We start from the raw sequence: 16,576 nt of genomic DNA, 5'->3' as shown, positions 1-16,576 counted from the left end.
TAACTTTTAACAATTACAACCAAAGTCCATTTTTAATTAAATAGGATGATGTCCACAATATCAAGCTGAAATTAAATTGTATTTGATTTATTTTTTTAATCTTGCACCAATATAGACCTGAAATTTTATTATATTTGATAACTTGTTTCATAACTTACAACTAGAATCTGTCATTAGCAAATAATTGGGAAATTACCTAATTAGCGACTTATTTGTGGAATAATCAGCAGAAAAAAAGTGATATTTTATAAAAAGGTAAATTTTTTGGGGTCGTACTAAACAAAGTACAACAGGTTAAGAAAAAAAATAAAACAATAACCTATTAATTTAACCTTAATTAGCAAGAATAAATAAAAAAAAAGAGAATATCTTTGATATTTTTGTCTCAATAAGGTAAAACAATAGTGTTGTCCTAAGTGCTGCTAAAACACAAAAACATATTTTTGCCCAGATCTTTCATTTTAAGTTGAAATTTAAAAAAAAATTAAATATAACTTTGAGATAATATAAAGACCTTTAATTTAAAAAAAAAAAAAATTGTTATTTTTTTTTTTTTTTGGTATTTCTACTGCAAAGGGAAAAATAATGCTAAAATGACCATTTTTTCAAAGGGCCGCTGCTTCAAAAGTAAGCCCCAATAAAATTTTTCTTTTACTCTGTTTGAAAGTCAAAGAAACGTCCAACTAAACATAAAAAAAAATTGGTTTTAAAATAAATAATAAGAAAGATATGCTATGAGAAAGTGAGACTAAAATAGAAAAAGAGAAAAATTGAGGTATTCTGAAAATCTATGGTCGTTTTTGAAACAGCTGACTTTTATCCAGATTTTGCAATCAACATTTTACACAATAACTTAAACATACTTAACAATAAAGGATTCATAAGAAAATGAAGCAAGAACATTTAACAAAAGTTTAATACATATTATTTTAGTCAAAAAAATTAGTAAGTTTTAAAATTTTGAGGGCTAGTATACTTAAATGTCTCTCTGATTTGCATATTTGTTGAGTGAAAAACGCATTTTTCATGTTATTTACTACTTTGATATTTACAACTAAGATTTTAAATTATTTGTAATATGTTTAGGTAGGTGGGTTAGGGATAAGGGAATGAACAAAAATAAAGTTTTAAAATATTTTGCTGACTCAGAAAAAATGAAAATCGACTGACCTTTAGTTAGAGTATACACTCCCAGTTACTATAGCATAAAAACGAGTAAGTAAGTTCTCAAGAATTAAAGAGAGAAATATCAAACAATTAATAATTAAAACTTATCACTCAGCAAAACCGAGTGTTATTTTCTTATCCAGACCAATGACTAGATCTGGGAGCAAATATCCGGTATCAGAATATAAAATAAGTATGGTAGTTAACCAGTTTAACTGCTTCTGTGAAGAAAGTTATGACTTCAAGGCAATTTGGCAAAAGGATAAAGGAGCATATTTCGAAAAGTATTGATGAATTTTGTAAAACGAGTTATAAGAAAAGTAAATTTATTAGAGTAGTAAATGCTTCAACAAGATCTTTTATTGCAGAACACTTAGTTTATAACTTTCATTGTGCGAGTAATTATAACTTGAAAGGATTTAAAAATATTAAAAAACTCAAGGCAATATGTATTTTGTTAAGAAAACCTGACTTGTGTAAACATAAAGACTTTGATTAAACTGTTTCGTTGTTTTTGTAAATTGTTTTATAAGTTGTTACGTATGATACGTGATATTTATTTTTTAGGTGCATTGTAATTAGGAGTACTTATGCAATGTTAATTACCCTTTGCTTAATTATCATTACTTTTAAGTTGATTACATTTCACTATATAAGCTTGACTTGAAACTTTATTTTTATTGCTTAGTAAACAACTGAAAAAATAAGCATGGAATATATATTGTTAAGAAATTTGAGTCTTGTATATATTTATTGAAATAATCTACTAAAATGTCAAACAAGTGTTCAGTTTTCAAAAAAAAAAAATCAAATTTCAAAACTTATTTAAGCAAAAAACTTTAAGTGTAAACTTTATAATACAACACTTTACTTTAGAAAGTTTCACTCAAATTAAACTTTTTTATAATTGATTTTAAACTAAAATGTCAATTAATTAAAACATTTTCAAAAAGTTACTGGTATAGACCAGGGATCAGCAAACTGCGGTCTGCCAAAAGTAAATGTGGTTTAGCCCATGAAAGGTTACACTGCGATACGCGAGCATGCAAACTTAGCTCTCGTAAGAGAGTTTTTTAACATACAGTGACTTGATAGATATCCTAAATTTTGAATTAAAGATTTTTTAAAAAGTTTATAAATTCATACTTTCGGCTCTGTTTAAAAAAAACAAGAGCTTAAACTACAACTGCGTTGCGCAAATGTTTCTATTTTGAAACTTTGCCGTTTGCCACCACAGTTTGAATCTAAAAAACTATATGCGGTGTGTAAAATTTATCAAAACAAAATTGTTAAAAAAATATATAATTTTATATCTGTATATTAAATATGTTCTAATACATTAAATTAGTTATAATACAAAATACTTTTAAAAACTTAAGTTATTCTTTAAATGCATAATAACTTTTTGTTGTTATATTCATTGATAATGAATTGAGACAAAATTTATCTTGGTAATCTTGTAAGTTAATTACATTTTCAATTACACAATATTTAGCAGTTAAATATACACTTACGTATTTAAAAGGCTAAGTTCTACCCAAGCTTTTGGTTGTATTTCTAATCGTGTATTTTTTTTCTTATTAACGGTAACTTACATCACAAATATATTAAACAAATCTGATAATTTTAGAATTTTATGGGTACTATATTTTCTCGAGTGTAGTTATAAATGTTTTTTAATTTTAATAAACTAATATAAATTAAGAAAGAAGCTCTTATACGCTTATTAGGTTGTTTTGGTAAATATAAGAAAAATAACTTTAAATCTGTTAATGTATTCAAACCTAATGAAAGCTTTACATGTAAGTTACAGCTTTTAAAAGTTTTAATCTATCAATACCTATATGTTCATTAAGTATGACTGGTACTAGAAGTTTATTATTTTATGGATTATTTACACAAAAAGCGACATTTACGGTTTTGATTTTAAACCTGTTTGGCAAAAGTACAAACGCATGAGTCATTTTTTGTCAATTTTTTGTCACTTAACACCGCCTGCCTTAATCTGAGCAGCCCTCAGCCAAAAAGGTGTTTCCCCGCCACAGCTTTACTAATTCTTGCGTTGCAAGGGTATTAGATGTTGTACCGAAAAACTGAAAGTTAGTAGTTTGTCAAAACAAAGCGTAAAAAATTAACATTTAACAACCTAAGAAGTAAGAACGCCCGTTCTCCGACAACTGGTGTTAAAATTAAATACATTTAATTGCTAGTGATGGAAGAGAAACTTCTTTGTTAAACTTAAATGTTCAGTTTATTTGTCCAAAGGACGATGCTGCAGTTTTCATGAGACGTATCTTGATGGTCAAGGCTCCATAAGAGAAAAAGGAGTCTACGTTCTCTTGGTATAGTAGTTTTTTTTTGGAATATACATTAACAAAAATAATTTTAGTTTACGAACGTAGGGAACACAGTATAAGATTTGCTCCAAGGAACACATTTATACACTCTGTGGAAATAAAACCTGATGCAAACAAACTTGATACAAACTCTTCGTTTTCACACCAGAAATGTTACAAAAACCCTCGTTAATATGCATGCTCACAGGCTATATGCCGATGAGAAAGTAAAAGATTGTTTACAGCTAATTCTTATGACAAGCAAAACATCAAATTATGACCAGCTTGTCATTCTGGACGTAAAAACGAGGGTAGGACATTTTTGCTTTGATTTAATGACCGTAAACTACTTTTAGGGTATTGTCATGTGCAAAACGTCTGTGTGACCAACTCATTTTGCAAGATAGAGTAAACAAATTGCACAAAACTAAATTGAGTCATAATGTTTATAGCTTCAAGTAAACTTTTAACATCTATTGACATGTTTTGAGTCATTAATTTTAGCTGACGAGCCGAAAGGCGAGGATGGGTGTCAGAATAGCACGGCGTCACTTTAGCACGGTGATCACTTTGGCACGGCATCTTTTCAGCACGGTGCGTCACATTAGTGCAGTGGGTCACTTTTTCACGGTGCGTCGGTTTTGCACTGCGTCACTTCAGCACGGTGGGTCTTTTTTGCATGGAGTGTCACTTTTGCACGGCGTCAGTTTATCACCGAGCGTCATTTTTGCACCGTTTATTTAAAGTTTTTTTTTTTGGACTGCGCGTTATTTTGCACAAACCAAGTCTTTTTGAACATTTTTTTCATTTTATTTGATATTATTTTTATTTATAGAAATTTAGAACTCTGTATCATATAAAACATGTGTTTAAAAACTAAATTGAAAAATTAAAAGTAAACACGTAATAGTTTCGTAAAGAATTCAAACTTAATTTACAACTTTTTTTTGGAAGTATTTTTATAATTTTTAAAGTGCATTACTAAGTATTTTTGACAACGGTGTAAAAGTATATACAACAAAGTTTGATAAATAAATATAATTTTAAAGATTAAGCAAACACTACAATCTAAAAACTTGGAATTATTTTTCAATATGTAACTAGTTTTACTGTATTAAAACAATACACTGTCAACTCAAATTATTATTAGAATGTTACAAAGTTTAAAACAAAGTTAAATTTACTTCTGTTATTAAATTTTTAATTATACTATTTTAGCTTTGATGTTAACTATTACAACAAAAAAATTAATTTAATACTTTAAAAATATAGTTGCATGACACATTAGTTTTAAATACTTAAAAGTTCAAGTTAATAGACAACATTCATACACTCATAAAGAAATCTTAAATTCCTTTTTTTTTTTATGTTTCATCGCTTTTCATATTTTTGTATTAAAACGCTTATAACAAAAATGTTGCAGAAATAATAAAAATAAAATACTAAACAAGGATATACAATTAAAAACAAACGTTAAATAATTAACTAATTGCTGCAAGAATTACTATCGACAACAACATAATTTTTAGAGTTGTAACGGAAGCTGTGTTAGTAAACATACTAAATTATATAAATTATGACTTTATAAATCTTATCAAATAGTTATTTGGTTAATAAAAAACAAGAATTATTATTGTACAAAATTTCTATAAACTAACACGTTTATTCAGAAGTTATTTAAAATAATAAGTTTAAGAATTTATTTTCACGTTCAAAAACAAAGACTACATCTAATGTTAAACAAGTTTTTGTTGTATGAAATTAAATTAAATACTCGAAAAAACATAGTTGTTTCAAAAAGTATAATGAAAAATGTTAAAGTTTTTCGTTCACTTTAATTAAATTTATAAGGTCAATTTAGTTGAATAGGGTTAATACTTGATGATGTTTTTTAGTTTTATCAAACTTTTAGTCTAAAAAATGAAACTGTAGAATGTTAGGACTATTATATTATTTACATTTGTATATATATATATATATATATGTTATATTGTTAAACATGACAACCTTAATAAAATAAAGTAGCTATTTAAGCTTAAATATACGAAAAAAAAGAAATAAACACTAAAAAAATTTGAGAAGTTTTTAGAGCTACTTAAAATATGGAACGTTTGCGAGGATATTGAATAGTTATACGTTTATTTATTAAAACCTTAACCGCTCAGTTCCAACCCGCGCACAATTCCAACTCGCACAAATCAGAAACTCCTTACTGACTAAACGTAAGGGTTAAGTGTAACAGTGATAGTAACAAGTAAACATTCTAAAATAAGTAAATATTAAAACAAAAAAATGTAAAATTATAAAAAAGGTAGAAATTGTGAGTATATCACACTTATTTGTTAAAATGATTTTTAAAGACATGCAAATGTTATTTTATAAGTTTAGATTGTTTTAATTGATTACTTAGTATGTGTCTTGTTACCATTCAAAATATTAAAACTTTATTTAGATTATTCGATCTTAAATTCAAAAACTATTTTTTTCTAATTTAAAATATAAAATTTTAATGTAGCTTTTGAAAGTGTTATATAACGCCTAAGCTTCAATCATTTTTTTTAAAGTACATACAACCTTATAGTTAATATTAAATTCGTAAATTATAATACATGTGTCATTTATAAATTTCTAAAAACAGGTTTTGTGTAATTTGGTATAGAAAAACCAGCTTCTGTCAAAACTTTTTTTGTTTCTTTAATGTCTTTATTTAATATATTTTCCATTTCTATTGAATACGGATCGAAACCCAACTTTTTCTTTTTTCTCTTGAAAAGACCAGTCAGCTCAGAAGACAAACACATCAACCTATCTTCAAGCTCTTTACTTCTTGGAAGAATTGGTTTTAAAGGTGCAAAAGTTGTCAATAACTTTCTAATTTCACCAATGGGATCTTTAACGAGGTCTTCGTATACAATTACGTATAGCGGCACTCCTTTTGAAGTCATTGATTTTGAAAGTTTAGAAAGATACATTGGATTAGGTATTGCTATTTCTGTTGATAAGTATTAAAGCTATAAATTTATTCAAAGTATAGTTTAAAGAAATATGTAAAATAAGTTAGTAAGTTAAAGGTAGTAGTGATATTACCTCAGCTTTATAAGTGTTTCATAATAATATTATATTGATAACTTTTTCTTTCATTAAAAAAAAAAAATTAACTGTTAAACTATATTAATGCATTATATTTATGAAGTTAACTTTAATTTTATAACTAAATAACTCACATATCTTAAATTTAAATAAAAAAGAATCATTTAAAATGAAAACTATGAAATTTAAACAATACTCAAAAAGACTGACGTATACTAATTTACAGTAAGAATATTTTAGTTTTAAGTATCTCAAATCTTCCCTTGGTTGTGTGTTGTTCTTCGTGATTTTTTTATCTTTATCAAAATCGTATTAAATAAAAAAGTTTTTTTTATTTAAGAAAAAAATCTACAAATTTATTAGTATTCGTTATATTGCCTAAAGTACTTTCAAATTCTTCTTCAGTAGGCACTGATTAATTCAAAATTTTCTTGCATATAAAAGTTTAAAAAAAGTTTTAGTTACGTCATTATATCCTTTTTTTTAAACTTTTATATGCAAGAAAATTTTGAATTAATCAGTTCTAATTGCCTACTCACGAAGAATTTGAAAGTACTTTAGGCAATATAACCAATACTAATAAATTTGTAGATTTTTTTGTTAAAAAAAAAAAAAAAATTATTTAAAACGGTTCACTAATTTAGAATTTATTTAGAAACTTAAAACAGATTCAAATCTAAAACCTTTTTCGGGCTATAAAGTCAAAAGAACCACAGCTACACAAAATTTAATAACTTTTGTGTATTAATTGTTACGTGTTTACTAGTAAAAAAAAAACTTAAAATGTATCTTTTTTTATTTTATGTGAGCTTTCTAAACGATTAAAGTGAAGTTTAACGTTGTGAAGTAGTAAGTTTTAGATCATAACTTTTTAGCAGAATTTTTTTTTGCTCTAACTAAAGCTGTTATGATCAAAGCTTCTTAGATTTTAGAGGCTAGAAAAAACATTCTTTTTTTGCAAATTTGAATTAAAGCTATAGAATTGACAGTTTAAGTGCAAGAAACCATATCATCTAAAGCCATTAAATTAAAAAAAAAACTTAAATTATGGCAGCTATGTGTGTAAGTGAAAATTCGGTCTATTTATCTCTCACTAAAACGATTGCTTGATAATGAAACTCTTACAAAAAAAAAACTGACCTTTTTTCATGGTTTCCATGTCGACCACCCCAACATGCTGATTGGTCCTTCTCCTTTGCCACTCGGACACCATCGTGTGATACGGGTTCCTGACAATCAAAATCACGGCCGAATAAAGTTTGCTGACGTCTTTTTGTGAAGGAACGTCGCCTGTTGTGCCAAAATAATGGTCTTTCACAACGACTGTGTCAGAGACTGTCTCGCCCAAGTAGCCTGTTTTTTTTTTTACTGAATGAATAAATTTTTGTTTGAAAAAAACAATACTGCTGTAAATACAAAAGAGGGGCTTATTTAAGCTTGTGCAAAAGTGTCATCAAAACTAAAACCGTTAACTTTAGAACTTTGAGTAAAAAACCTTTTGAGTAAAGTCCATGATCTACATATACGCTGGAAGTGAAGTATCCTGAACTTTTTTCCAAAAGATATCGAGTCCAAGTGTTTCCAGACGAAGGAGGTGAAATCAAACCAACTCTTGATTCTTTTCCTATTCCGTTTTTCAACCTGTTTTGTTAATAAGAGAGCTTTGAGTATTTTTGTTAGTTAACAGCTTTTATTTTGCGAAGTATTTCTTAAATAGATTTATGCGAATATATGAGAATGTAGGGCAGAAAATGTAATCTACCAGGCAACAATAGAAACAGATAATTTAACAAAAATATACATTGGACTAAGTGGTAATCAACTAAAAAAACGCATATCTACACACAACACAACAATAAAAAGCAATCCAAATGACAAAAACTACCTCCAGTATTAACAAGCAACTGAACTCTCAAAATTAACCCATAAATTAAAAAATGAAAATAAGAAATACAAAATAAATTGGAAAAAATTACAAAGGGAGAAAAAACCAAAACCAGGAATTATGACATGCAGGTTGTGCTTAAAAGAAGCTTTACTAATCCTTGAATCCGGTACAAATTGCATCAACAAAAGAACGGAATTAATGAACTCATGTAGACACAGAAACAGGTTTTTACTAATAAACTGGAAAGCAGACAAAACTTAAACCAAATCATAATTAAAGTAAAAAATAGATTATTTTTCTTGATTTTTTCATTGAGTTTTTGTTGACATTTGACTTAAATTGGAAAAAAAGTTTTTTTAGACAGTTCTTAATTCAACTTAGATAAATTTTTAGAATTTTTTTTTAGATAGTTATTAAATCCGTTTAAATTTTGACTGTTATGTTAACTTGACACAAATTAGATTTTGAAATCTTCAGCGACTTTGAGTTTTATTAATGTTTTGTTGACTCTTGGCTCAAAACCACAATTTTAGACAATTCTTAATTTCATTTAGATAAATTTCAAGGTATAAATATTTTATTATTATTTTTTTTTTAAGAAAAGGTATAAATATTTTAGTATTTTTATTATTGTTTTTTTAAAGAAAAGCTCTGGATTCAGTTTTTTTATTTGACTCATTATATTAATATTAACTCAATCCTTTTTTTAAAAACTAGTACCAATTTTACCTAAATATACTCTGATATGCTTGAATTTTCGAATATGCAACATTTTTGTTTTTGTTTATATTCTTCACGCATGAATAAGTTTTTAAACAACAGTATAATTGACTAACATTGTTATATGCAGTTTCATATTTTATTTTTGCTTGAAAAGGTCGCAATCTCTTGCCACCGAAACCGGTCGCGAATAAAATATGAAATTTGCATAAATCTATTTATATAAGCTCTTTACATCCCAGTAAATTGAGCATTCTTTTTTAGTTAAGGCAAGTAACTATACGAAATATCTCTTAGAAAAACTTATTTTACGTGTATTTGGGGAAATTAGTCATTACATGAAACACAGTTTTTAAAACGGTTTGACTTCTAAATAATTAAACACAAATAAATAAAACATTACTTCATTTCTGAACAGCGTTTGTCTTCTACTGATGTTTTAAATAAAGTCCAAAAGTTTACTGGTTCAAGCTGCTTATTTTCTTCTAAATACAATGAACAATTCGTATTTGACACTTTTTGATCCAAGTTTAATCTAAATGTAAGTTATTTTTTTCAAATATTTGCTTAGTTTTATTTCACTTTTGTTCTAATTAAAACTATTTATATATTGATAAATCAACTTTAATAATTATCATTTAATTTTTGTTTTTACATTGTTTAATTAATCAAAAAACTAATATATCTGTTTTCGGAATGACAAAAATTTCATTAACTACAAGAACATGTATAGAAATTTAGAATAGAATTTAGAAATATAAATTTAGCATTGCAAAAGTATTTAAGGGCAAAATTTTTTAATAGTATAAAAAAAAAACTTTATGAAAATCTAAAATAAATTGTTTATTTAAGGGATACCATAATAGATTCTAGACCAGTGCTTCTGAAAAGGGGTTCCGCGGAACCCTAGGGTTCCGCCACGCCTCTCAGGGGTTCCGCGAAGCCTTTCGAAATTTAAAAAATAACATTAATTTAATTAAACATTTTATGTAAGATTAAAATTAGGGGTTCCGCGGAATAGTTGAACTTTGGAAAAGGGTTCCGCCACTAGAAAAAGGTTCAGAAGAAAAAGGTTCTGTTCTAGACTACACAATTATTTTCAGCTGTAAATTGAAAACTTAGTATTTTTTGAATTAATTGGATAAAAATGTATCAAAAAAGGTTATAAAAAATGAAGTACATACAATGAAATTAACAATACACTAACCCTATTTTAAAAAAGTGTGATCGTTTCTAAAGAATAAGAAGTGATGCTTGACTCAGAAACAACTATTTTATTGAAAATAGTTTTAGTTTTTATTAAATTTAGTTTTAAAGATAAATAACATTTTAAACTAGTTATTTATTTCCATTAACAACTTTTAAAACTATAACTTAAACTGTTTCGAGTCTGTTAAAACATTTTCGAGTCTGTTAAAAAACGGCTTTATAATTTTACTTTATATTAGAAAATTTTAAAACTCATGTTTCTTTCAAAATTTGAAATCTTACTTTGATGTAAATTCTCCACAAAAGCACTGTTCATCGTAACTTCTATATCCTGAAACAACTTGACTTTTATTTTTACAATAAATGAAACAAGATAAAGTTGTTGATTGTTGAGACATAGTCCATCTTTCTTCAAAAGATTTTATGACATTTTCGTAGATCTTAAAACATCCTAACAGATTGTTTTGAAGTGAAGACTCTGAAATTAAAAACAAATAGCATTTAATTTTGAGAGCTTTTAATTGTATTTTAGGCTAATTAATATACTTATTTTAAATTTAAATAATTCGTAAATAAATTTGACGCATTTTAATTAGAAAACAAATCCTACAATGCCTTCTTATCATATTGAAGCTAAAAAAATTGATAATATCTAAGTTACGCTTTCTTTATATCTTATAAAAACTTTTTGTTGTTTAAACGCCTGACGACTTTAAGTTTTGAAGGTACATTAAAAAAAACTGTTTTATTTATATTTTGTGTTTAGAAAAAATAAGCAATTGTTACTGGTAAAACTTTCGGATAGTTATTTTCTCATGTATAAGTTTTAAAACGTTTTTGTTGCTTAGAAATTTTTAAATTTTAGCTATTCAACTTCTTGAATATGCTTTTGTGTGACAGTAAATATTAAAAAATGTTTGAGTTATAATAAAACTTGCACAAACACACCACTACCTAAAGATTTTACTCATTTTGTTTTACTAATCGCCTGAGCTACTTATTTATAATTATAAAATGTTTGAGTTCAAACTACTTTTAGCGCATTGTGACGTAATAAAGTACAAATCTACGCCACTGTCTCCTCCACAACTGTCTTCTGGATTTCCTGAACACTTTGTATCGCAACTATTGACACTTTTGATGCTTGTAAACTTTTTTACTTCATTTGCACAATAACATGTTGTGTACCTCAGTCCGGCGTAGTTTTGTTTTCTGTTTAGTTGATCAAAGTATACATTACCATTCTAAAAAAAGTAATCACTAATCAGAATTAAATGAAGTAGCTACTAATTTTTTGATTCATTGTTTACAGTAGAGCTTAAGAATTCGGTATATTCTGCACCTTATGGGCAATTTTAGCTGGCAGGGGAAACAATTTATAAGGGGACAAAAATTAAATTGGTAATTAAGTAGTATAGTGTAAGTATCTAAAAATTGGGATCGATTATTTCTTAAAGCTCTGTCAATTGACGATTATAAAAACAAGTTTTAGAAACTCTACCCGAAAGCCATACATCTTTATGAGTTCATTTAAGGTATGATTGAATATTAAAAAAGTAAAACGAAGATATTTCAAGTCATTTTCTGCAGGTTACTAGATAAATAATCAATTCGGAATTTGAAAAAACAAAAGCAAAAAAAATGTACTAAAGTTATTTAAGATAAGTTACTTAATAGATACATATTCAGAACTGTAACGTAAAACTCGGTTGACAAAGTGTTCTCTACCTTTCTGAGCAGTACGTTAAGCAATTTTTTCTGCTTGCCTCTTCTTTCAAGTCGATGGAACCCAAGCTCCCGGGCTGCCAGTCTCCGGGAGTGGCAAAATTTTTGTTTAAACTAAATTCAAAACATCCGAAATGCTGACCTGTTTTGTTGAAAAGTGTTTCAAATTGTTTTAAGTTGAATGAAAACTTTTTTTTTGACTTTAAGTTAAAAGCTGAATATAAGAAAACTAAATTTGGAGAAAAACAAGATTTTTACAGAAAGAAACGTGCAGTTATCTATAGTTTAATTTTATTATTATATTTATATTTTTCTTAGTTGTTATCAAACAAGTTAAAACTGAAAAATAAACTGATGTTTTATGTTTAGAAATCAAAAGTTTAAATTTTGAGATGTTGCATTATCTAATATTAGGTTTTTAATAAGAGCTTATTCTTAAACTGTTTGTTGTAGACTTATTACAATGTTTAAAAAAAAAATTAAATTTTTATTATAAACTAACATAACAAAAAACTAAACAATAAAAGGCTTTTCTGAAACAAATTAACCCTTAAAAAAAACTGGCATAATAAAGTCTTAATTAGTAAAAAATACTATTTGAATTTTATTCATGTTTTTAACTACTTGTTAAAAATACTTTGTATTAAGTAGATATTAATAAGAAAATTATTTGTTTACGACTTCAATAACAAGAAAAATAAAAAGTCAATCAAGTATTAAAAATTTGAAATTTATTTTAATGTAACTTAGTTTTATTTAGTAATTATTTATTGTTATAAACATTATAAAAGTTTACTTACAGCTTTTTTGTAACATTAATGAAATTTTAATGAGTAGAAGGTTAAATAATGTTTAGGCAAAAAATTCTTTGCTGGTTTAGTTAATCTTAGAGAGTTGTGTTAACTTTTTTGTAAGAAACAAAACTTTTTACTTGAATACAAACTTATTTTTAGTACACTTTGATCTAGTAGGACTATCTAGTTATCACAAAAAAGTACTGATAGAAGTTTGAGTTGTTAGTAAAAAATTCTTAAAGGTCTTCAAAAAAATAAATAGGCATTCAAACTTTTTTTTTGCTTTTTACTTCGTTTGATTCAAACAGACTCACTTTCACATCTGAAGCTGTTGACTGTCTCAGCTAAATTAGTAGAGGCGGCATTTTTTTCCTTTGAAGTTAAATCTTGTTCTTCCTCTTTTGTGTAAAAACTATCAGATGTGAAAATGTCCACGGTTTTTGATTCAAAGTTGCTGAAACGTTATTCTGTATGTTTACTCGACTCATCAGTAAAAAACAACATAAGAACTAAAAAAATATGTTAAGTTTTCAATTCAGAGTATCAAAACAGTTGGTTTGAATTAGATGAACTTATTATATCATAGATTTTTTTTCTTTTAAAAACTTAGAGTATTATTCTAAAACTAGTTTAACTTAGTTTATGTGACATTATTCTGACTAAACAAGATAAACAATTCGACAACAAAAAATATTGTCAAAGTACGTTAAATATAAAATAAGAGCTTTTTAATAAAAAAAACAAAAAAATATTTTTCAAACCAAACTGTGTGTATGGTATTTTAACCAAAAGTAAAAAAACACATGATTAAATATAACTTGTTTAATTTTTTCAAAATGTTAGTCACTTACTTTTTCAATAGGTATCATCGAATTTTTTATTCAAATAAAAGCAAAGAATAACGAAAAAGAAACATAAAACCGCGGTTATGTTTGGCTTCAATGAAGTAATTTTTTTCATTTTACTGTTTATCATCTGCAAAACTATTTTGTCAATTAAATTTAGAACTCTTTTTTACCATTTACAGCTTCTTTGTCTAAAACAAAAAATGTATTTTAGTATTTTTGTCTTTAGTTTCGAATCTTTTTGACTTTAATAAACACAACATTTATATACAACGCTTAAATCTGTCCAGGACACAGTCATTCTTTGTTTGTGATTTTTCCACAGCATCAAAAAAACAAACAAATTTTCAATGCACATACAAGATTAACCAGTATTTATTTTGGCTACCATCAACAAAATTGAGATGCTTCGCTTCGCCCCATCAATAATAAATAAGTTTATTTGCTACTAAAAACTAAAAGCTTTTTTTCTTACTTGTTTTAGAATAAAACACTTATAATACTTTATTTGAATAGTTTGGTTTTGGTACTGGTTTTAATTAAAAAGTTTAAACGTAACTGACTCATTTTCGAAAAAAAGTTTATTAATTAATTTCGTTTAGCTCTCTTCGGAATAACATTGCTAAAAACTAAGAATATTGTAGAGTAATTTTAGTTATATATATAATGAATTTGAATAGTCTAACAAAAAATAGTTACGTCATAAAGTATATAAGTCTGTTTAGAAAAAGTTTGAAAAATAGAATAGAGCTGTACTGAACTAACTTGAAGTAATTTATAAGACAAATTTGCTAAAACAAAAACATTTAAAATAGTAGAAATTTTTACCTTAAAGTTAATTAAATAAAAAACACGACAAAAACGACAACAATAATAATACTTTATTTAAAAAAAGAATAAAAGTTATCGGTCTTAGTAAAATTGTTTATGAAAAAATAAAAAGTTTTGTAAGCACTCCAATAAATAATTTCAAGCCTAAAGCAAAAATAAAATGATATACTATCTAAAATAATAATGATATCAATATTTTAACACGGGGATAAACGATATACCATAAAAGTTTAAACTAGTATTTAAATCTACTACATTAAAAGGGTTAAAGAAATATCAAGAACTTATGTAAACAAGGATTAAAAAAAATAAGTAAAGAATCATTGATTTAAAAAAGAACTAAAATAAAACAATATATGTTATGAATTTTTCAACTAAATAAAAAGTCTGTGATAATTTGTCTAAGTTATAAGTAAGAAGTTAAATTGGTCAAATTTTAAAAAATAAGCCTAAAGTATTGGAGACTTTTTGTAAGTTACTTTATTGAACGACACTAAAACGCTCAAAATATTTTCTCCTAGAGACCTGGTGCACGAAGAACTTTTAGGTTATCGAGTCGTACACCAAGGATACCTTTGAACGTCTAGTACAAGACTTTGATATTTATTTAAATTTTTTACTATTGTTTATTGTTTATTAGTTATTGTATTTAACTCAATTACAGTAAAATTTAATTACGGTAAGCAAAAAAATTATAACAATTTATACAAATAAGACCTGAAAATAAGCCTTTTTAAACAACTTAGGCTTATAATTTGTTATAAATTTTACTGGTTAAAGAAGTTAAACTAAAAACTTAATCTTAATTAACGATTATAAGTTTTCTTGTTAGATAGGCAAACTATTAAGTATAAAGCTAACAAGAATTTTTAAATTTGAGAATAAAATTTAAACCGTAACAAAAAACTAACTTACACAAAACTATTATCACTGCTATATGTCTTTCAGATACTTTTCTCGCTTAGTACCGATCCTAGACTATTTTATTCAGCTCAAACACAAAGATAAAAAATAATGTTTATCTTAAAATTTAAACTTCTGACAAAGATTTCAACTGTTATAAAATATCAAGTGTTAGTCAAATAAAGTCTCAAGTACTGCGCTATTTTTATATTTTTCAATTTGATTAGCAATTAAAAATACTACCTTCTTACTGTCTTCTATACTCTATAGACTCACTAATCAAGTATAGAATTTGAACAAAACGTTATGTTTGTCTAATATCGAACTTCAACACTTAACGGTTTACAATTGTGTTATAGTGAGTTAGTTGTTTACATTTCTTACTTGCAATTGTTCTCAGTACATGAACTTTCCATTGTTTGTGTTTTGATAAACTACTGTTGAAATATAAAAAGACAAACATAAAGCGATATTGGACTAATGTTTAATTTTATTTTTTACAAATAAAAATAATATCAATACTAATAATATTATAAAATCAGTTTTAATACTTGTTATTTAAATATAATTTCTTGTAAAAGTTCAGAAAAATGAAATTAAAAAATGTTTTTTTAACAAAACCAAGCGGAAAAGATTTTACATTTTACAATTTTCTTTTTAAACTTCAATAGTTAAATTTTTTTACTGTTTATCTAAAAATCCTGTTCGTAATCTAACTATTTTCTAAAGAATTTATATGTTTATTATACTACTTATATAAAATAAAATAGATAGGTAAAAATTTTCAAGAAATTTTTTGTATCACAGAAAACCTCAAGATTTTTTGTTAAATTAGCTTGATAAAATAAAGCAACTCAAGATTTTTATCTTAAATATATATTAAAAAAAGATAATTTTAGTAATTTAAAACGTTTTTGTAAAATTTATACCTTTTTTTTTCTTTTCAAATATATTGGTCACTTTTATCATGTTTTTAGTAGTTCAGCAACTATCGTATTTAAATACTAAACTTCACAAACGACTGTTCTACTTCATATTTCTTTATCTAATTTGGTTGCTTATTTCAAG

The 16,576-nt window shown here is 25.9% G+C and overlaps 1 protein-coding gene across 1 annotated transcript; it reads right to left on the bottom strand.

Moving 5' to 3' along the window:
* Positions 1-6,121: 6,121 nt before the first annotated feature.
* LOC145844933 (sialate:O-sulfotransferase 1-like) lies at positions 6,122-15,924 on the bottom strand. The gene is made up of 9 exons (XM_082952351.1): positions 15,893-15,924; positions 13,244-13,383; positions 12,139-12,277; positions 11,444-11,622; positions 10,693-10,888; positions 9,605-9,736; positions 8,089-8,234; positions 7,734-7,946; positions 6,122-6,495 (listed from the first exon to the last, which is right to left on the bottom strand). The coding sequence occupies exons 1-9, from the start codon at positions 15,922-15,924 to the stop codon at positions 6,122-6,124; spliced, it is 1,551 nt and encodes a 516-aa protein (XP_082808477.1).
* Positions 15,925-16,576: the final 652 nt, after the last annotated feature.

The sequence above is a fragment of the Thalia democratica genome, chromosome 9 (genome assembly GCF_965202585.1).
Source record: "Thalia democratica chromosome 9, ktThaDemo2.hap1.1, whole genome shotgun sequence".
In the NCBI taxonomy this organism is placed as follows: domain Eukaryota; kingdom Metazoa; phylum Chordata; class Thaliacea; order Salpida; family Salpidae; genus Thalia; species Thalia democratica.
This window is presented reverse-complemented; position numbering and strand designations above follow the sequence as displayed.

Bases quoted from the DNA above. Each gene is read 5' to 3' on its own strand.
- LOC145844933 (XM_082952351.1), bottom strand. From the start codon at position 15,924: ATGGAAAGTTCATGTACTGAGAACAATTGCAA. The intron at 12,278-13,243 runs GTGAGTCTGTTT...TCAACAAAACAG, and splicing joins CAACAGCTTCAGATGTGAAA to GTCAGCATTTCGGATGTTTT. The intron at 7,947-8,088 runs GTTTTTTACTCA...AAAAAAAAACAG, and splicing joins TCATGGACTTTACTCAAAAG to GCTACTTGGGCGAGACAGTC.